The 21,602-nt window shown below is 46.5% G+C and overlaps 1 protein-coding gene across 4 annotated transcripts in view; it reads right to left on the reverse strand.

Annotated features, from left to right (window-relative positions):
* TBC1D16 (TBC1 domain family member 16) overlaps positions 1–21,602 on the reverse strand; it is a 785,234-nt gene that overhangs the window by 87,059 nt on the left and 676,573 nt on the right. For all 4 annotated transcript variants that reach the window (XM_078654046.1, XM_078654047.1, XM_078654045.1 and 1 more), the window contains exons 8-10: positions 3,247–3,381; positions 1,170–1,356; positions 383–562 (exon numbers count right to left, since the gene is read on the reverse strand). In XM_078654046.1, the coding sequence (XP_078510172.1) occupies positions 383–562; positions 1,170–1,356; positions 3,247–3,381 (502 nt within the window). The remainder of the gene's footprint in view (positions 1–382; positions 563–1,169; positions 1,357–3,246; positions 3,382–21,602) is intronic.

Raw genomic sequence — 21,602 nt, forward strand, 5'->3', positions numbered from 1 at the left:
GAACATCAAGCGAGTACTGTAGATCATGTAATTGAGTTCAGATATTCTCTTTCATTTTCTATTTAGTGAAATGCATAACTAATCAATGTGTTGCTCAGAGACTAAACGAGTTTTGAAACAGGCAATAACTGTGAAAGCCTGAACAGAACACGGTTCAGGTTTCCATGCCACCTCTCTTATTTTGTTTGCACTTGGTATCACAAAAAAGTGGTACATAAATATCAGAAACCCTTTTATAGAGTATTTTGCTTTTCAATAAATTAGTCGAATTTGCATGTTATGTTGTCAATCCACCAAACAGAAGTAAAATGCATTTAAAATCAGACATACATTGGCAAGATGAGTATACATCTTGATAATGCACAAATCATTGCATGCTAACCTGGTAGTGCGCCCAGCAAGCCTCCCAGATGCGCAGTGCCTCAGCACATGGGAACTCGCGTTTAAAGCAGAGGAGGATCCAGCGATGGCAGAAGAGCATCTGCAGACCATCCTCGCCCAGAGAGACCAGATGCTGGTAGAACTGGGGGTGCATCAGTCGCAGCAATTCTCGAAGGTACATCTGAAAAACCAGGACATCAGCTTTCAAGTTTGCTACTGTCATTCTCAAAGCCCCTCTCCATAAATGATAACATCTAAACCAGTTCCCCATGTCATTCAACAAGCAGTCAGCCTTGCGTGTCAATCTCTTCTCTCCCTAAATCCTGCACCCAAGTTTATACCATCTGCTGTGCCTAATCTGCTGACGCATCACAACCACAATCCAATATCTGAACCCATCATCCCTGTCTCACATCTTTGACCACTCCCAATGTTTTACTGCTGGGCTGCTGCAATGCCTTTTAAAAGGAGGGCCTGCTGCTGTCCCATATTACCCACTCACCTCAAATGGTTGTTGCTGAAGTCACACATTCACTCCCAGAGCTATACTGCTACTTTCCTGCACCCTGCCTTCCTCCCCCGAGATGTACTGCTGCAGTTGTGTACCTTGGAAACCCACTCTAAGAGGGTTACTGCTATAGTGCTTCACAGCTTACACCAGAAGGGGGTGGGTACTACAACAGGCCTCTACCCCTTCTCGGCCCTTAGGGGTGTACTGCTATTATTCTCAGAACATCAACCAACCCCAGAGAAAGGCATTGCTGCATACCCACATTGCACAGGCTTACCAGTTGTTTTTCCATGTCCTCGTCCCTCGGGGAGCTGATGAAGATGGTATTCTGCATCAAGCCCACAAAACACCAGAAAGTATCTGACTCGTCCAACACTTCTGTCAAGATTGGAGCCACCAGGTCTGACATGCCCTGAGAGTACCCAATGCTTGGGTTGTAGATGGCATAGTTCAGCAAGATCCTCCTTAAGAAGAGGAAGTATATGAGGAGAGTTCAGGGGGATTGTTTCACATCTCATCCTGCAAGCAAGCTCAGTCTAAACAAATTAAATACATAGACAGTGGCAGCAGATAGGGATTGGGACGCCCATCGCTTCTGTATTTTCAGGAATGCTGCACGCCCTTAGAATAGCCCCAACGTAGCCTTAGAGCTCTATATTTTTTCTTAAATTATCACTACTTCAACACGTCTCTTTACTTCAATTTAAATTATGTTAGTCAATTTTTCCCCATTAATACAATCACAAAGAATGTCCAATTCTAATTTTGAGCCATTTCCTGCTACGCTATTTTTAGGTCACTTTCGCTTCCACTCCATTAAGTCTTAGCTTATCACCACTTTAGTAAAACCACATCTCAACAGTAATATGCTTACCTGCACTACAGATTTATACAATGTATACACTGTAGTTATCTCACAGTCTCTCTCCCAGGTCTCCAATACTCTAGGTATACCTCTGGTTCATATCCTATCTCGCCTATTCCTCATGTTTTACATACCAGATTAGGACCCTGTGCTTGGGAAAAGCATGGAATGTGACATCCTCAAACTCGACACCATACACAGGAAATAGCCTCCAGAGCAAGGCACAATCAGCCAGATGCATCAACAGATGGAATGGCGATTCCTAAATAGCGATTTTTAAGGAATCGCTATTTAGGAATCGCAAAAGCCTATGCATGTAGGAATCGCTATCAAAATAGTGATTCCAACACTTTCCTTAATTGCGACTCGCAAATTGCGAATCTCAATTAAGGAATACCTCCCCATTCATTCCTATGGGCCTAGAGGCCCATAGGAATGAATGGGAAGACATTCTCAATTTGCGATTAGCAATTACCGAATCGCAAATTGAGAATGCAATTTCAAGGGTGCAGGGGTGGCCAAAGGACACCCTGTTGCACCCCTGAAATCTGCATATGGGTAAATCTTGCACACACACATGCCCTGAGGGCATGTGTGTGTGTAAAATGGAACTTTGAAAAATGCACTTTAGTGCATTTTTCAATGTTTTTGCAAATTACCATGAAGTTCAACTTCATGGTAATTTGCTACTCTTATTTGCGAAATCGCTATTTCTTTTTGTTTGATCAATTGCATTTAAGGAATCTCAATTTGGGATTCCTTAAATGCAATCGCAATTTAAGGAATCTCAATTTAGAGATTCCTTAATTGCGATTTTTGCATTTGGGATGATGCATCCCAAAAGCAAAAATACCGGTCGCATAGGGGCAGATTATGAGAATCTGCCCGTTTGCGACCGGTTTTAAGGTTGATGCATCTGGCTGAATAGTTCCTGCTCTAGCCTCCAGAGTGTGGGCTCAATTATTCACAAGTTCATAAACTCAAGGTTATGCTTTGTTAGTGATGTGTATGCTGGTAATGCATAATTTTTTTCTATTAGTGAAACCTCGCCCTACACATCCCAGGACATAACACTGACTTGTATAGCATATGGACAGATTGAATTCATAGAATGAGTTACCACTACAATTCCTCTCCAGTGTGAAGGTTTATGATGCTGCTTAATCTCCACTGTATTCTACTGTTGATCTCTAATCCGTCTATACCTTCCTGGACATGCCCTATGGTAGTAGAGGTAGACCTGAATACTTGCATAAGCTAATTGGCATGGTGGTAGTTGGTGAAGGCCCAGGGCAAATGTGGTCGGAGGAATGTAGGTGGTGAATGTAGAAGGCTGCAGATGGCGCTGGTAGGTGGTTTGGTAAAGTGCAAAATGGCAGAGGGTAAAAAGATTATAGAGTTCATACAGGGCTAAAGAGGGTTGAGCTTAGACAGGACGGGCCTCTATAGGAGTGTAGGTAGGTGATGAAAGGTCAGTGTGGGTAATCACCTCATGGACTCCACGTTGGGGTTATCCTCTCCACGAAAGAAGGGGTTGCTGCGATCTGTCCGCACCACATCTTTGTCCACAGTGAACTGCACATTTCGCCAGAACTCTTTCTGCTGATCAGGGGACATTGTGAGCCTGAGAAGAAAACATGAGAGTGAATGGGTGAGTGAAGACAACTGAAACAAATGAAAACAGGTAAGGATGGACAGGGAGTGAGAACTGCGCAGGAGGGATGGGTAAGCCAAGGAACCTAAAGCATGAGAAGGCTGAGCAGCAGCAACAGGTGAGAGAGACACTGGCAAAGCAGGGACAAGGGTAAAAAGAGTGTAGGAGAACCTGAACTTAGAGGTCATGAGGTTCGATGCCTACAAATGAAAAGATCATTTACTTATACTTGACTCCAAATACATTCATATTTAAAATCTTCGGAATTCATTGCATTCATGACAAAAAGCTATAATATACAGTTGTGCCAACTGCAATCCTACTGACATTTGTCAGTTTAACACAACTAAAGGAAAAGTAGACAATTCGATTTATAGCCGTCTCACTCCGAGCACAGGGAGTGGGCGGCAGGGACCTGTTCCACGGAAGGTCCTTGTCATTAGGCCTCCGAGGATAAACCGATGGGAGGGATATTTTAACACACAGTAAGACGTGAGTGTCAAATATACAGTCTCCAACCTTCACAAACTGTACGGCTTTTCGTGGCCTTAACTGGAAGACTAGGCAGAATACTTTTTTAAATCAGTTAAAATGGTAAAGTCAGGGCACGTAGAGGGGCAGAAACCAACCGTAAGGGGTGCGCGTGATGAGGAGACACGTACGAATGAATGACGATTTCTACTTTTAGAATTAGTGCCCAAGTCTAAGGACAGTTGGATTTGCAAAACTCAACCGCATCTTTGCCAACTGACTTATTGAGGATTGCCAGACGTTTTGCCCGTGGAGGCATGGGCCAATTTCACCATCAAGTCCTGCTTTAAGGTGCATTAGTCACTCTGCCAGGAACGGTGCTGTCTCAGCAGTCCAATCGAGAGTGACATTAACATGACTGAGGGGACTGAGGGAACTAAGGGCCTTCTTACGAGTTTGGCGAGCAGGATACTCTACAAATGTAGGACACAAATGCATTATAGCATATGACACTTATAATCCGTTAAACAGGATATCCATCCAGATTCGACACGAATTTAGTGCTTAATTTGTAAAAAGAAAATATGTGCCAGGAGGCCACTGCAGCTTGCAGCACACATTTCCCATGCTATGCTGCCAATGATAACAACAACACAACTAATAACCATTATAATCCTACAAGTGTGACAATTCGGACTATTTCAGGCCCCCAAAGCTATGAGAATGGCTTGGGCAGCAGGTAATAGTGTTTTGTAATGTACATTGAATCAATAATTAACTTTTGTTGTGGTCCTCTCTAAATTAGCCAGACATTGCCACATGTGGCAGACTGTCACAAGTGCCGGTGTTGACAATTACTTGCCGGGGCTGAACACCGGAAACCACCAGCTCCAATTAAGCACTGCTGAGTATCCCATTCACCAAACTATAAATAAGGACCTACATTTGTTAAGGACATCCTTGGAAATGGTGACAAACTATGATCAAAAGGTACGTAAAGTGGCTTTACCTTACTGGGAGGACACTGCAAGCAGTTTAGGAAGACTAGACATGTAGGTACGGACAATGTACCCCCATTCTGAAGGCACAGTCTCAGTGCTCAGAGGTGCACCATCTGCAAATGGCACTAGCAGAACTTCTGCAAGACTTTTCACTACTGAAGGGGCTCATGCCATGGTGGAGAGAGACAATTTTGTAAAAATATCTTCACATTTGTGACAGAACCAGTGGGGTGGAGGAGATAGTTCCCTCTCTCTAGCAGTCATAAATTCATCCAGCTAAATACTAAAAGAGCCTTTTAGTCTATTGAGCACCTAAACAGAGAGGGGCAGCTATGCCCAATGGAACCAAACCAGCCACATTACCGGATTGCTTCCCCTGTTTGGCAGAGCTAAGCTACTGAGTAAGGGTCAGAGGAAGGAAAAGGGAAGGAAGTGGGTGTATAGGTTTTTTGTTGGATATGGTGGTGGGGGTGCACATGGGTAATAGAAAATGTTTCCAACAGCAACGTACTCATAGCTTTTTTGTATTCTGAAATATTGTTTATGAATTTTTCAATACTATGCAAACACACATAAATGTACTAAGGAAGTAGAACTTCAAAGCAAACACAATCTATAAGAATCATTTATTCATGCACAGAGCTTCAACAGCACTTCTTTTCTTTCTAAGCACTGTATAATAACAAATAACAGGTGCGATTATCAACAAATGTAATGGTATTCAATTTATAGGGATGGACTGGGGAACCAAAAGAAGCCCTGGCAAAGAATGCTCAAACTGTCCTCGCACCATTCCTCTCCTTGAGCAAACTCTCTCTTTCCCTCCATCCAGGTGTTTAAGTGGGCTGAAAAAACTGGAGGGTCTCTCAAAGGAGAGTGGCCAATGTAATTAAGGGCGTGGCTTACAAAACACGTAAGCTAAAATTCTGTGCTTAGCATAGTGTGCCGCCCGACCTGTATTTTGCTGTTTCTGTTATTGCATCTAGACATATGATACAAGTAACATCATACCTACAACAAGTCAGGGCTATTGGCTTTGTCAATGGTTGTTAGTTGCATAAGATAAATATGCAGCATCTATGGCTTGCATATAGTATTGTGAAAGCTTCCACTTAAAGCCCTGGTAACACCACCACAATGTTGCTGCTCCTGAGTTTCAAAAAGAGAAGGGAAATCCAGAGAGAAAGTACTCTCTTTAAAGGATTTCCTTTGCCCTACAATGCTCACCTGGCATGACGTCATGCTGTAACTTCTCCACTAGTGAGAAGTGAGCAGTGTGAGCATGCGCACATCGATATGCATGCTGTCACTGCAGTACGGAAAAAAATGGACCGCCTGTGCCAGGGCACAAAACAGACCCAATAGAGACCCGTATCGAGGTCCCCTTAAGAAAACTGCTGGTCCTCAGCACAGGTGAGACCTGGACAGGGCCGGACTGGAAACTTAAAACGGCCCTGGCAAAAATTAACATTTCAGCCCGCATGGGCAGATGTGCTAATGTGCGCTAGAACCTTTCAACTTGTGGCCGCGATCGGTAATGAGCACGATCATTGCTAGAGGCTGAAACCGGCCTCCAAGTGTCAATTCCGGCCTCCTGGGGCTCCAGCCTCCCGGGGAATTGCCCGCTTGCCCGGCTGGCCAAGTCCGGCCTTGGACCTGGACCACTTAAAGCCCTGCCTCCATCCAATCTGTCTCTTGCTCTCTCCGGTCCTTCTCTCTCTTCTCATTCTCTGATAGTTTTCTCTCAACCTTCCCCCTCCCTTTCTCCCTCTCTCGAAGTCTCCCCTGCCTGCTGCAATTAGCCTGGGAAGCTGGGGAAAGTGAGAGAGCAACCAGGGCTCTCAAAACCACACTCCAAGGGCTCCAGTCCACAGGAGAAATGCCTGATCGAAAAAAATGCGTGTCCTGCCCTCCAATCTACAAATATTAGAAGGGTGGCGGCTGAGTCAACCTTGATGGGATTCAAACTTTTGTATCTTCAGACTGTTTATGTAAGCAGCAAATGTTTAACGCACTGAGCCATTTTGTCAGCTACGAGGAAAGAGGGGGAGAAGATATTTTCCTTGTATGAAAAGCAGGTTTTAAAAAGTGGAAACTGCACCCTAAACCTAAGTGCAACTGGAACACCTAATACAGCGCTTTGTCTACCTGAGGACAGTCTGCTTGTAGGTTCAGGGTTAGCTGGTGCACTACTCAAAAACTGACATGAAGGCAGAATTAAGATGAGAATGTAAGCCTCTCAAAGATATATCGAAGACACCCATTCACTGTGCTGTAAAGATTCTAATATCTGAGAAAGAGGCAGCACATTAACCCCTTCGATGCTTATGACGGAACGGTTCCGTCATCAGCGTCGGTTGGGCTGTGCTGATGACGGAACCGTTCCGTCATGACCACACCCGTTTTTCGACATTAGTCCTAAAGTGACCCATTGTGTCAAACAAACGTTCAAATCTGTTGGCTCCCAGATATTCAATAAACACCTGCGGGCCTCCACACGGAGGTGTGTAGACAGAACCGTGTTAATGATATTGTGAATGTTACGCCAGTATGATTGGATCAGTGAGCATTCCCAAACTATATGAATAAAGGTACCCAATGGGCCACATTCTCATCTACTATCGCCCCCGTCAGCCCTCCCCACCCGCACCAATTGAGGCCCCGTCACGTATACCCTGTGTAGGAGTTTTAGTTGGATAAGTCGGAGACGAGCTGGTATTGCCACTACCTCTGGCGAGGAGATAGCCTTCTGCCATTCCTCATCGTCCATCTCAATGCCGTCCCTAGACCATTTCTCATGAAGGGCCCGGAAGGGATCTGGCAGATTGTACACCAGTTTCTTGTTTATCAGTGAAATGGTGCTGTCTGGGATATGGCCGTCCAATACTCTATCCTCTAACGGTGAGGATTCAGGTGGAGTGGCCCCTGGTTGTAGGTGTGTGCGGAGTGCGTGTCTGACTTGTGTATAACGGAAGAGCTTCGAATCAGCCAACTTGAATTGTTGCTGCAATTCGGCGAAATTCGTAATGTCCGATTTTCCCCACAGGTCCCCAATACGAGAAATGCCTATGAGATCCCATTTGTCGAATCCCTTACTCCTCCACAAATTACCCAACTGTTTGAAGGCCTATAATGGTGTCGCAAGTGTAAGCCTCCGCCCCCAACCAAGGCACCTAGTGGCGGTGTGCCAGACGTGTACAGTATGTTTGGTGGGGCCTGTAAGTGTAGAGCGCCTGGGCTTAAAGTAGAGGGCTCTGTTGAAGTTATCCCCAGAGAGGAGCCATCTATCCATACTGAACCCTGGGTTTCCTGGTGGGCCGTAAGTGCAATGGTTGACGGAGGAGAGGTGGGCCGCCCAGTAGTACAGTTTGATATTAGGAAGGCTAGTGCCTCCGTCATACCAGTTCAGGGAAAGCTTACTGAGAGCAAGTCGGGCTTGCCATTCCATAGTAGGTCTCGCAGGAGGCCCTCCACTTCTCTAAAATAGGATGCAGGTATCGGGTCTAAAGAATTTTGCAGGGCATACAAAAACCTGGGAAGAGACATCATTTTGAAAAGGGCCGCCTTCCCTAACAGGGAAAGGGGGAGCGATTTCCACCTGTCGATATCTTCACGTAGCCTGAGCAAAGGGGGGTGCAGGTTATTGGCATAGCGGAGGGAGGAGTCCAGGGAGAGCTAGATTTCCAGATATGTAAATCCATCTTTGGATATTTGTATAGGACAGTCCTGCGGTGAGATCAGCGGCTCCCCTGCCACTACAAACAAGAGGGACTTGCTCCAGTTTACTGAGTAGCCGGATATCTACCAAAGATTGTGAGGATAACTAAGACCAGAAACAGAGATTGCCTCGGGTAGGTGAAATAAAGGAGGATATCGTCAGCGTAAAGGTAGATACGGTCCTCCCATTCGATGACCAGCGCATGCCCCGATTCATCGGGTCTTTGCGTATCCAGGCCGCCAAGGGCTACAGTGCCAAGGCAAACAAAAGAGGGGATAGGGGGCATCCCTGCTGGGTCTCTCTTCCCAGCTCAAAGGTGGCAGATTTTTTATTGTTGACCACGACCTGGGCCAGGGGTTTAGAATATAATAGCTGCACCCATTGTATATATTTTGGGCCAAATCCCATTTTTTCCCAACACCGCCAACAAATATGGCCATTCAACGGTGTCAAAGGCCATGGCTGCATCTATGGAGACTATGACTGCCGGCTCAAGGAGAGAGGCCGCTCTGCCCAATACACGGTGCACCCTACACCGTGTATTGAGCTGGGCGCATAAAGTGCAGTATTGCAATGCGGAAAACAACCGGACGGATCCGGATGAACTAGGGTCTGAAACCACTGTTAGAAGCCGGTTGGCCAACAGTTTGGCCAGAATTTTGGGTTCCGCGTTTAATAGGGAAATCGGTCGATATGATTTGCAATCGGTTTTGGGTTTCCCCTCCTTATGGATAGTCACAATAATGGCCGTCCTTTGGTGTAGAGGTAGGAGCCCCGTGTCTCTAGAATGCTCATACATAACCTTTAGGTGCGGGGCCAATGTGTCTGGTTTAAGTTTGTAAAGTTCGATCGGCAACCCATTAGGGCCAGAGGCCTTGCCCGATGTAAGGGACCTGATTGCTGCTGCTATTTAATTCTAGACAAGTTACACTCCATGAACTCCTGGTCGTCCACTGATAATCTGGGCAGTACTATGTCCGCCAGCATTTGACGGGAATCTTCTTTAGAATAAGGAGCAACCGAAGAGTAGACTGTCAAAATGAGTGGCAAACAAATCAACTATGTCTTGCGGGTCTGTAATGGATCTACCGCCTTGCTCGTGGAGTTCCGGCACTAGTCTGCTTGCCCAATCCTTTTTATCCACTCATGCTAATAGTTTCCCTGCTTTATCACCCACCTCATACAGCCGCCTCTGCATCGCTCTTGTCAGGGCCTTAGCATGGTCAGTTGCCAGTGCTCGATAGTCCTGGAGCCTGAGTTTAAGAAGGTGGAGTTACTCGGATGTGACATCTGATTCTAGGTCTAGTTCTAACTGCCTGACTTCCACCTCCATGGCTTACTACTCCCTCCGGCGCTCTTCCTTTTTCCCAGAAATCAAAGAGGGCTTGGCCCCGAGTTACCATCTTGAATACCTCCCATAGCTTCTGCGGAGATGCAACAGTGTTCTCAATCTCAATGAAGTAGTTGTCCATAGCTACAAGGAGTTCCCTACGGATGTGAGGATCCCGAAGATACCACGGGTTATGGGGGCTACCGTCCCACCTGTTTGTAATTAAAAGCCACGTGTAGTCAGACCGGTGAATGGTCAGAAATGCCCCTGGCAAGATGTTTGATTTCCCGAACCTGGGCAATTTGAGATGCGGGAATCAAAAAATAGTCGATCCGTGAAAGACAACTGTGTGCCCCGTAATGGAAGGTGTACTATAGAGTGTCAGAGTGAAAGGCCCGGCAACCGTCTGCCAGTCCCATAGCCTCGAGGAAATCGGGTAGCCAACTAGATGAGCCAGCAATTTCAAGCGGAGGGTGACGATCTAATGTGCCTGAAACCACTGAGTTTATGTCTCGCCCAACAGCAACAGACCCTCCGGTATGTTCAGTAGTAATGTTCCCAGGTCCCTGAATGTGATGGCTTGGAGGCCCGGAGGCACGTAAACTGATAGAAGTGTAATTGGATGTCCCACCCAGATGCCCGAGACCCCAGCATAATGCTCCCTGTTGTCTGTCCAGGTTTCCTGCACTACAAGGGGGCAGGACTTCTTCATCAGTATGCCTACCCCTCGGGAGAATGTAGTGAATCCTGCGTAGGTCAACAGCACATAACCCCCCTGTGGAGTGCCTTACAAGTATTACTAATCAGATGAGTTTCCTGAAGAAGGATAACGTCGGGGGCCTGGCGCTTTATGTATTGAAGGACAACACTACGTTTTATCTTGTCCCCCAACCCATTGAAATTCCAACGTAACCATTTAATCCCTCCGTCCCAACATGTTGCCATAATAAGTTATGAAATTCTCTATACCAGGTGCGGAACTTTCAGTACCTGTGTCTACTTCCCTCTCTAACGTTGCATTAGAAGTTGCTGATGTAGTAAATGCCACGTGAAATACAACAAAACTCCCCCTCCCACAAACCCCCCACCCCGCTGCCCTGAACTCTGGGCCTAGAACTGCCCATCGAAAACTTGCAGAGTGCCTGTCGCCCCAGAAAAGGTTCAAGAGGTAAAAAAGAATAGAACAAGGGGGGGGATCAAAGCGCTCCGTTTCCCGACCCCGAAAAGGTCCATAATACACCCAAAGGAAAGCAAATACCACAGGTCCAGTTGAGTCCACGAACACCAGCAACACGAAACTAGAAACCCCCTCCCAGGCCCACCCCCTCACAGGCCCCAGTTACTCAGTCCGCTGTCAAGCTGGTCCCTGTGCCAGGCTGGTCGACCGTCCACACTGCCACCGCCGTCATGATCGACTGGACTCCTCCGTCCATGGCGTTCAAGCCATTCTGCCGCAGTCTCTGGATGTTCGAAAAACCACTCTCTCCCCTCCGCCTCAATCCGAAGGCGCGCCGGGAACAACATGGAATATTTCAAGGCCCGCTCTCTGAGGTCACGTTTGACCGACAGGAATGACCTTCTCTGTAGTTGTACCCTCGGAGTGAAATCCGGAAAAAAGGAAATGTCTGCATTTTCATACCGGAGGGGTACACCCGCCCTGAAATTTTGAAGGAAAACATCTCAGTCACGATAGTTCAGAACCCTAGCCAGCATGGGCCGCGGTGGAGCGCCTGGCTGCCCGGGACCCTGTGGGCGCGTTCAATAACAAAAAACTTACTGAGGCCTTTGGGCTGTAAATGCTTCAAAATAAGGTCTTCTACAAAAAAGATCAGGGGATTGACCCTCCGATTTTTCCGGAACCCCGAGGATGCAGAGATTGTTGCGTCACAGGCGTCCCTCGTATTTGTCCAGCTTGAGGTCAGTGAGCTTGCGGAAGTCCTAAAGGTCTCGGACCTCCCCCTGAAGCTGGGCAACATCACCTACCAGACCAGCAGTGGTAAGTTCTACTTGCTTGAACTTCTCATTCAGTTTCGCCATGTCAGCCCTGATAAGATTAACGTTGATCGCCACTGTGTCCAGGGAGGTCTTAACACCAGTAATAGCGTCCATTACATCCCTCAATAAGATTTCCTGTTCCCTTGAGTTTGTGTCTCTGGACAACCGGGGCTGTTGAGCATCTTTAGGGAGAGTGTGCCGGTCCAGTTTATTGGATTGCGTAGCCTTCAGCCCACGGTTCCCTGCGACCTTACTGCACTCCATCATGTCACTGGCGTGTCCACTACTAGCCTGTCCGCGGACACCGAAGCCGGGCGATCCCCACGTCAACGATGGTGGGCTGAGAGCTGGCTGGATGGTGAGACTGCCAACGTGCCCCCACGAATGTTCAGTGGGCCCCCTCCAAGTCTGTTTACAGCTGGTGAAAGTGCAGTCTCCGCACTAATTGCAAAAGCGGTGGGGGCACCAGGGGATGCCCCGACCGCCACAAGTCCCTTATATCAGCAATAGTTCAGTGTCGGGTGTGGGCCTTCTCACCCCCGTCGCAGTGGGCCCTTCCACTCCACTGATGGCACCTCAAGGTTTCTGCTGCCGCGCCCCCACCCCCTCAAAAATCTTGGGGCACAGCAGGGCACTATGCCGGAGCAGACGGAAGGCCCAAGGAGGCTACACTAAGCGATTATAGGCGCTGACGACTGCATGTAGCGAGGGGGGGGCGGGAGAGCAGGGAACAACCGGGCTGGAGGTCACAATGGCATACGTTGAACACCTTCAGCTGCCAATCAAACGGCAGTCGCCGATGTCATCGCTCCGTCCGGGGCCTTATTGTGCTGTCGTTACTCACAGCCGGGCGAGCCTCGATCCACCTTTACTCATACACATTTCCACTCTAGGTGGCGGCGCCCCCAGGCACGGCACCACCGCGGGAACACGCCGGAGGGTTTGGAGCTCGTCTCCGGCCCCACACTGCACTGTGGGACCCGGCGTGAGCGCTGAGGGAAGGCCTCGCAGTTACGGCGGTAGTAGTGTCGGTCTCCGGGGTCGGACCGAAGTTGGCAGGTTCGCATCGCAATTGGTCCGATACACCAGACAGCTGTCGGACGGGTCGGATTTTAGTCCAACATAGACGAAAGAACGGGGCCGGTTGCGGAGCTACGCTCTACGCGGCCATCTGGCCTCGATGCCTGGCCACGCCCCTGAAATTTGTTTCTTGAAACAAACTAAAGTACACACTTGAAAGAAGCGGCAACAAAAAAAACCTTCGATCTGAAACTTGTTGAGTTTCTTTGATTTTGCTATCAACGATTCCTACATCTTTTCCGATTCTAATGCTTTTAATTTCGATTTTGTTTTTATTATTAAGAGCATCTTGAGATTTTGCAGTCACTGCGACCCTATTACACCAATTCTAGTCAAAATGTTCTTTTCCACCTAAGGGAAATTCTAGGACTTGACCCTGAGCATCGTCAGTCAAAAATAAAGAGTGCAGCTGAGGTTCTTAGCCTCTTAGCACACCTGTACTCATAACCACACTGGTCTGGTCAAACCCGGTGCTCAAGATCTGTTAAGTCTAATCAAAGTGATCAACGACTTTTCATATTTTCGCTAAAATGGGTAACAATTTTGCAATTGCTTCAGTGATTCTTGAACACACATTGGCTAAGATAATTACCTGGGAGTTTGCCTTATGAAGAACAGAGAACAAAAAAACTAAGTGCTTTCCCCGCAACATCCAAAATGTTTCCTAACTTGCTAGGCAGTTTTGCTGCTGTGGAAACTGCAACTGCCAAATTCTGTTGGCCGTCAATGGCTGTATTAGCTGGCTTAGTAAGAGACAGGCTTATTTGACAGAAAGATTTGATTAACATTTTTAAACAACAGTAGTCATTTTTCGGTACCCCTTGAGGCACTGTGGTCTTTCATGTAGGCTAAATTTACATCTCTTCCTTTCAGGTAAAACCGTGGAAAAAAGCCCAGAATATTATTTCGTGATTGACTGTACCAGACATTTATCAATTGTGTTGTGAAAAAGCATCCTCAAGGTCAGAGACCTTTCAAGGTTTTTCGTTAGGTGTAACCGCCTCAGATGCTGGCGGCTGCTGGCTAAGGACCTCTGTAGACTGAGGCCGGATTAGTCTGAGCAAGTGCTTGGCTCTGTGTAGATGGCGTGACATTCACTGGGGCATAGCAGGAAAGACCGTGCTGGATTAGGAAATTTGCCAAAAGGTAAAACATGTGAAATGTCTGTGGTAACCAACAGGCATACATACTTTTGACCTCCAGTGTTACAGAATATGCAACATAGCTAATGATCTAACATGAGCTTGGGCCTTGATTGCGACTTCCGGATCTTGGTGTATTTTTCCCTTCCTAATTGGTCCCAAAAATTTGACGAGTAGAGATCAACGAGGGGATGACCGACAGAAGTAACACCAGGTGGAATATCGCAGTGTTATTGTCGAGAAAATGCTTAGCATCTTGCTCCACATTTTGTAATTGGGTATGGAGGATGTGTTTTAAAGTGACCATTCCCCACAGCTAAGACAATGGTGCAGCAGGAAAATGAAAATGACCATGACCTTCACATTCTGCTACCTCGAACCCTCATGCTACCTTCTTCAAAACTGACTGGGAATTTAAAGTACTGGAAGGCAAGACAGGAAACGTTTATCTAACTATAATGTTTTTTGTCTCACCTATGGCCAGCTTTTAGCAGTCTGTTTGCGAAAGACTTCTTGTGGACCATACCAAAAACTTACAGTGGGATTAGAACCAGTCCGTGCTCAACACTGACGGAAATCCTTGAATCTCCAATTTGCTTCCTTCTTATATGATGGCTCTTCTTGTGTTTGTAACTCCTATGGACCCCAATTTTTTTACCATCTTTTGTGTTGGCTGAACTGTATATTTCCGCTCCTCACATTTATGGAACCATTGTTTCTTTTACTTCAAGCTCTCAATGAGAATGCACGTGTTTTCTTGCTCTCTCTTGTGTTCTGACACCCCCTTCAAATGTCAGCTCCTGCACGCTCCATCTCACTCCCTCTTCCACCCAATTGCTCTCTTCCTCATGTGCTGCTTGTTCCGCTCCATCCTCACTACCAGCCCGGCACAGCACAAGCTCCAGTTGCTCCCTTCCATCATTCTAGTCCATTGCCTTTCCCTCCCTGGCTGATCATTTTTATTATTTTTTTATACTTATTCTTCCTGCCCGGCCTAAAGCTTGTCCGCCATTGGACTGCATACCCACTCCCCACTGCTTCCCCTAAAACTAACCGGCTAAGTAAAAAAACAAAGTTTGGGAATGCTTGGCACCTGACACTTACTGCAGGGCCGCACCGCCTTCCAATAAGCACTTGGTGCAAGTACAAATGACATGTATTTTATTTAGGATCCAAGTGGCGTCCACCCTCATCACTTAGTAAATAAAAAAAATATATAATGGGGCCCATTCCATTCCGTAAGGCCATGAGCATTCATGGGGACGCTTGCACACATATATCATCTACATGCATGCACCTTCAGAATGAGCATCATGACATGTATGCACCCACAGTTTTTTTGTGGTGGGAGGGACAATACTACACAACATTGGCAAAAAGCATTAGCAAAGCCAACAGGTCAAAAAGGCGATCTCTAATGACTTTGCCAATGCTTGTTTTAAAGGTTTGCAAGCAGTTTTGGAACTGCCTGGCTGGATCATTTTCTCTTTGAGATAGGGATGGTTGGAGTTTTGCCATGGAACGTAGTGCCTATAATATTTTTAACGTTATTAAACTAAACTGCAGGTTAGGGGCACGCGAAAGTAGGTAAAGACCAGCATTTTACTCTCTTTTAAAACCTGATAAAGTGATCAAGCTCAAAGCAAGTTATATCTAACTTAAAAGGGCTTTTGGGTAATATGTATGTAACCCCCTAGACGTACTTTATATGACTGCTTGGGAAACACAATTGGGGGAAATTTCCGAGTCCCTCTGAACATTTGACCTAGAGCTGCCACTACTTTGACAGATTCTTAAAATAAAGCAAATGCAGAGAACCTGAACCTAATCCCGGCTCCTTACAACAACAAACAAGCATTTGCAATGCAATAGGTCTCGCATTAGGAAAGTTTGAGCTATTGGTATTGTAAATGACAAATTATTTATTTATGTGTTGGTTTTGAAAATAGCTAAATTAATAGCTTTGTCATTTACAATGCCAATAGTTGTAACTTTAGCAAATGTGACACCTATAGCATTTGTAATGCAATATGTGTTGTATTTACGCGACTTAGATGTATTGATATTACAAATAACAATGGCTTTTAATTTTTTTTATTAATTAATACTTATATAAAAGTTATTGTAATTTTTAATGGCAATAGCTTAAACGTTTGTAAATAACTTTTGGGAAGATTATGTTCAGTGTATTTTATTGTGACGAAAATCCAAGAACAGAAGTGAAATATTAACATCTTTTTGTGACATTTGTAATAAAGCTTGAAACATTGAGAGAACATATTTGAAGTAGTTGTTGTTGAATAGTTGCACAGATTGATGCAGTGGTGGCGACGAGTGATGCTGTGGCGTTCAGTGATGCTGTGGTAGCGCATAGTGATGTTGTGGTGCCCCTGAGTGATGCTGTGGTGGTGCTGAGTGATGCTGTGGTGATGCGATAGATAGAGTGAGGGCGATAGATAGAGTGAGGGCTATAGATAGATAGATAAATGGCGATAGATAGATAGATAGAGTCAGGGCGATAGATAGATAGACAGATGGCCATTAAAACCGAACATAAATATAAACAAGCGACCAGATTAAACTCAATGGAGCCTTTTTTGTTCGTCAGGCCAGTGAAAACAATTAAAAGAAGAGTGACACTTGTAAACTAAGGATAAATTAGCAAGGATGATTAAGTACTATGTACACTACTTTAAAATGACACGCCCTGACGCACTATAAGGAAGAATTTGGAAGCTTAAGAACAGCAGTGGGAATGCACCCTGGCCATTTATGGCCCTTCACCTGACTGGCTCATATTTTTATTTCCCTAACAGTTTAAGCCAGTATTTTATACCTTATGAAATCTATACCCAAAACAGTATGAAGAAATCAATTAAAAGTGTTTGCTAAAGTTGTCTAAATAATATCGAGATAATTATTAAAACAAATAGAAAGTTGATTGCTTTGGTACGAAAGAATATTTTGAGTTTTATAGAATTTCTTTTTACATTCCAACAGTTGGCACTTCTACTGCTGCAAATGGCAGCTGTTTTTTCACAGAAAGGTGACACCTTCGGTGTGAATAAAGTGTAGCTGTTTAGCTTTGCGTCTCAGATGTGTAGCAACTACAGATATAGCCCTCGAGGGTCACTGTCACATTGCAGAGACAGAGATTCTGCACAGAGCCCCTAAGGAGAGCAGGAGGCAGTGCTGACCCGAGTTGAACTTGTGAAAGCAAAGAAAAACAAGCGCACACGCAGACACGCACACACATACCGTCAAACTTAAAAGCACACGCACACACGAACAGTCACACAGATACACCCTGAATCACACACAGAAATACATTCAAAATTAAGTACTCAGACACACACTGGCGCACACATAGAAAGACACAATACAGACACGAATACAGCTTAAGAATTAGCATCTTCCGAGGACCCGCCTAAACTGCTATTTATCTGTCTTTTACACCCAAACTCATCCTCTGTGAAAAGCTGAGCTGCTCCCCTTCTCACAGCCCTGAAAAGGCATCTTCACAGATGGAAGGGCCAGTGACCCCGAGTTTACCTGAGGTGCGTTTTCATCTTCCAAGTCACCTTTTTTTGGGGCAGCTCATAGATCGCCCAAAAGGATAGCCCCAACGTCGTTCAAATGAGGATTCCCTGCAAGCTGCAACCCTCAGACATCAGAAATGTGATGTTCCCAAACCGAGCCCCTTTACCCTGTGAGAAAAGCGATTATTTTTTGTTCTGTTTAGGTTGCCCTCCTTATTGGCAGATTTATGACCCCCAAACTGTTAAAGGCCGTAATTACTACGGCCATAAATTTAATCGCCGTGCCAGTGACTCTGAGGCCATGTTCCTTTGAAGCTTTTCGAAAGCAAATGCCCATCAGCATATTTTATAGCCAACGCTTGACTCGGTGGCCTGCGAAACTCCTTTTGTGAGCCTGTATTTTTTGTCTGTCTTATTTCAACTAAGGTGTCACTTTTCCATTTAATAATATTAACAATTCCTTTTTTTCCCCCTTGTGTGTTCAGTCAACCCCAATTACTCCGGAGGAGAGCCCAAAAGGTCCCGGACCGCCTACACCCGCCAGCAAGTCCTGGAGCTGGAGAAAGAGTTCCACTTCAACCGGTACCTGACCCGGCGCATCGAGATCGCGCACACCCGCTGCCTGTCCGAGCGCCAGGTCAAGATCTGGTTCCAGAACCGGCGCATGAAATGGAAGAAGGACCACAAGCTGCCCAACACCAAGATGCGCTCGGCCAAGCCGCCCTCGGCCGGCCTGCAGGTCAAAGCACACCCCCAGCAGCACCTCGACGGGCCTCCGACGCCAGGCTCCCCTACCCTCTAACCACCTTCCTTCTGCAACTGCCCTCCCTCGTGTGAATAGATGGACCAAACAATTAAAACAAGCAGCCCGTCCATGTTACGCCACTGCTGAAGAAGCAGTGTTGCCGGCGGGGGCGAAACCAGGAAGTCAGGCATCCTTGCCCGTGACATGGGCGGGGCCTGTGACGCGGCCGGAAGAGGCCGGTGTTGCTCGTTGATGCGGGGCTCCCATCATGGAGGGAGAGCCCTGCGGTAGCGTGAAAATCAAGAGAAGTGCCCCGCGTGTGGAGATGCGCCGGAGAAAAGGAGCGCAGCGAGGCGACGCCACAAAAGAGCACGGTGAGTGAAGGGGGGGGGATATGTGTGTTTGTGTGCATCTGTGAGCCCGTGAGTGGTGGTGGTGGTGCTGGTGGTGGGGGAGGGGGTGCGTGTGTGTGTGTGTGTGTGTGTGTGTGTGTGTGTGCTTGCGTGCGCGCCTGCCTGCATGTGTGTGTGTGTGTGTGTGTGTGTGTGTGTGTGTGTGTGTGTGAGTGAGTGTGGCTGTGTGCGTGCGCGACTGCATGGCGGCATGGCTGACTTCCTGGGAATCTGAGCTAGGATATGTGCCGGCCGTGCGCGCCCACGAGGTGCAATCGGCACGTGTCCGAATCCTGTCTCAGATTCCCAGGAAACTGAACACAATAGTTGGCGAGCTAGACCGCATGCTACGCATGCGCAACTCTAACTCGCCCTAAAAAAGGTCTCTGGGAGTGGTTAACTCCACCGCTTAACATCCTTGGATGACCCTCCCTCTTCAAAATGATGGTCCTCCCTGGTTTCCAGTATACCCATCAAACCCTTCCACTGATGATCCCAAACTCCTGGTTCACAGGGTATAGCTTTAGAGTAGAGGTCTGCTTCTTTCTCTGAGTTAACAAACAGCCCTTCATCACCATGAGCAAACAGCGACTGTTGACATGCGACAGAGAGATGGCAATGACAGATATACAACTATACTTCTGTGCTGTCCAAGTGCTGGTCTTTAACGATTGGCACTGTGGTGGCTTGAATGATCTGGCATACTGCGCAGAACTCTGTCTCTCATGCTTGCACAAGTTTATGGGGCTTCTATATGGCGAACGAAGCTGGCGGAACATCCCTGAAGTCACTAGACTAGTGTTCATGACCTGCAGGGCGAAGCTACGCTTAAAGGGTGGGGGATGGGGCAGGTTGACCCATTAATCTCCCCTCTGGCATGGCAGATACCGCCAAAAAGAACAAGCATTTGCAATGCAATAGGTCTCGCATTAGGAAAGTTTGAGCTATTGGTATTGTAAAAGACACATTTTTTATTTATGTTTTGTTTTTAAAAATAGCGAAATTAATAGCTTTGTCATTTACAATGCCAATAGTTATAACTTTCGCAAATGTGACACCTATAGCATTTGTAATGCAATATGTGTTGTATTTACCTGACTTACATGTATTGATATTACAAATAACAATGGCTTTTAATTTTTTTTCAATAATTAATACTTAAATAAAAGTTATTGTAATTTATAATGGCAATAGCTTAAAGTTTCGTAAATAACTTTTGTGTAGATTATGTTCAGTGTATTTTATTGTGACAAAAATCCAAGAACAGAAGTGAAATATTAACATCTTTTTGTTACATTTGTAAAGCTTGAAACATTGAGAGAACATATTTGAACCAGGTGTTGTTGAATGGTTGCACAGATTGATGCTGTGGTGGCGCTGAGTGATGTTGTGATGGCAAACGAGTGATGCTGTGGTGTTCAGTGATGCTGTGGTAGCGCATAGTGATGTTGTGGTGCCCCTGAGTGATGCCGTGGTGGTGCGGAGTGATGATGTATGCTATGTTTTTTTTTTCTATCCTATGTTTTGTTTTGTTATGCCATGCTATGTGTTGCTATCCTATGCTTTGAATTGTTATGCTATGCTATGCTGTGTTTTGTTATGCTATGCTATGTTTTGTTATGCTATGCTTTGTTATGCTATGTTTTGTTGTGTTTTATTATGCTATGCATTGTTTTGCTATGCTATGTTTTGTTATGCTATGCTATGCTTTCTTGTGTTTGGTATGCTATGTTTTGCTATGCTATTATGTGTTTTGTTTTGTTATGCTATGTTTTGTTGTGTTTTGTTAAGCTACGCTATGTTTTGTTGTGTTTTGCTATGTTTTGTTGTGCTATGTTTTGTTATGCTATGCTAAGCTTTGTTTTGTTATGCTATGCTATGTTGTGTTGTGTTTTGTTATGCTATGCTGTGTTGTGTTTTGTTTTGTTATGCTATGCTTTGTTGTGTTTTGTTATGCTATGCTTTGCAATGCTATGTTTTGTTATGTATGCTATGTTTTGTTGTGTTTTGCTATGTTTTGTTATGTTATGCTTTGTTTTATGTTATGTTATGCTATGCTATGTTTTGGGGGGCTGACACGCACTCGTGAAGTGCCTGAAGGGGGACAGCAACGCTTACCGGCTCACCGTGACCCTTACCAGGCAGCACAACACCTCTGGGGTCCTGACGCTGTGGTTGCCCCCACCGCCGAGCTGGTGACATCGCTCGGCCGCGGAGTGGGGTAAACTACAGCTCCCAGCCTGCCTTGGGAGAGCTGCACCGCCCACTTCCTCTGCAGCGCGCCTGGAGGCGCTTAAATCAACACAGCTTCCACGGAGGAGCGGGGGCTGACACGCACTCGTGAAGTGCCTGAAGGGGGACAGCAACGCTTACCGGCTCACCGCGACCCTTACCAGGCAGCACAACACCTGTGGGGTCCTGACGCTGTGGTTGCCCCCGCCGCCGAGCTGGTGACATCGCTCGGCCGCGGGGTGGGGTAAACTACAGCTCCCAGCCTGCCTTGGGAGAGCTGCACCGCCCACTTCCTCTGCAGCGCGCCTGGAGGCGCTTAAATCAACACAGCTTCCACGGAGGAGCAGGGGCTGACACGCACTCGTGAAGTGCCTGAAGGGGGACAGCAACGCTTACCGGCTCACCGCGACCCTTACCAGGCAGCACAACACCTCTGGGGTCCTGACGCTGTGGTTGCCCCCGCCGCCGAGCTGGTGACATCGCTCGGCCGCGGAGTGGGGTAATCTACAGCTCCCAGCCTGCCTTGGGAGAGCTGCACCGCCCACT

The sequence above is a fragment of the Lissotriton helveticus genome, chromosome 7 (assembly GCF_964261635.1).
Source record: "Lissotriton helveticus chromosome 7, aLisHel1.1, whole genome shotgun sequence".
NCBI lineage: Eukaryota > Metazoa > Chordata > Amphibia > Caudata > Salamandridae > Lissotriton > Lissotriton helveticus.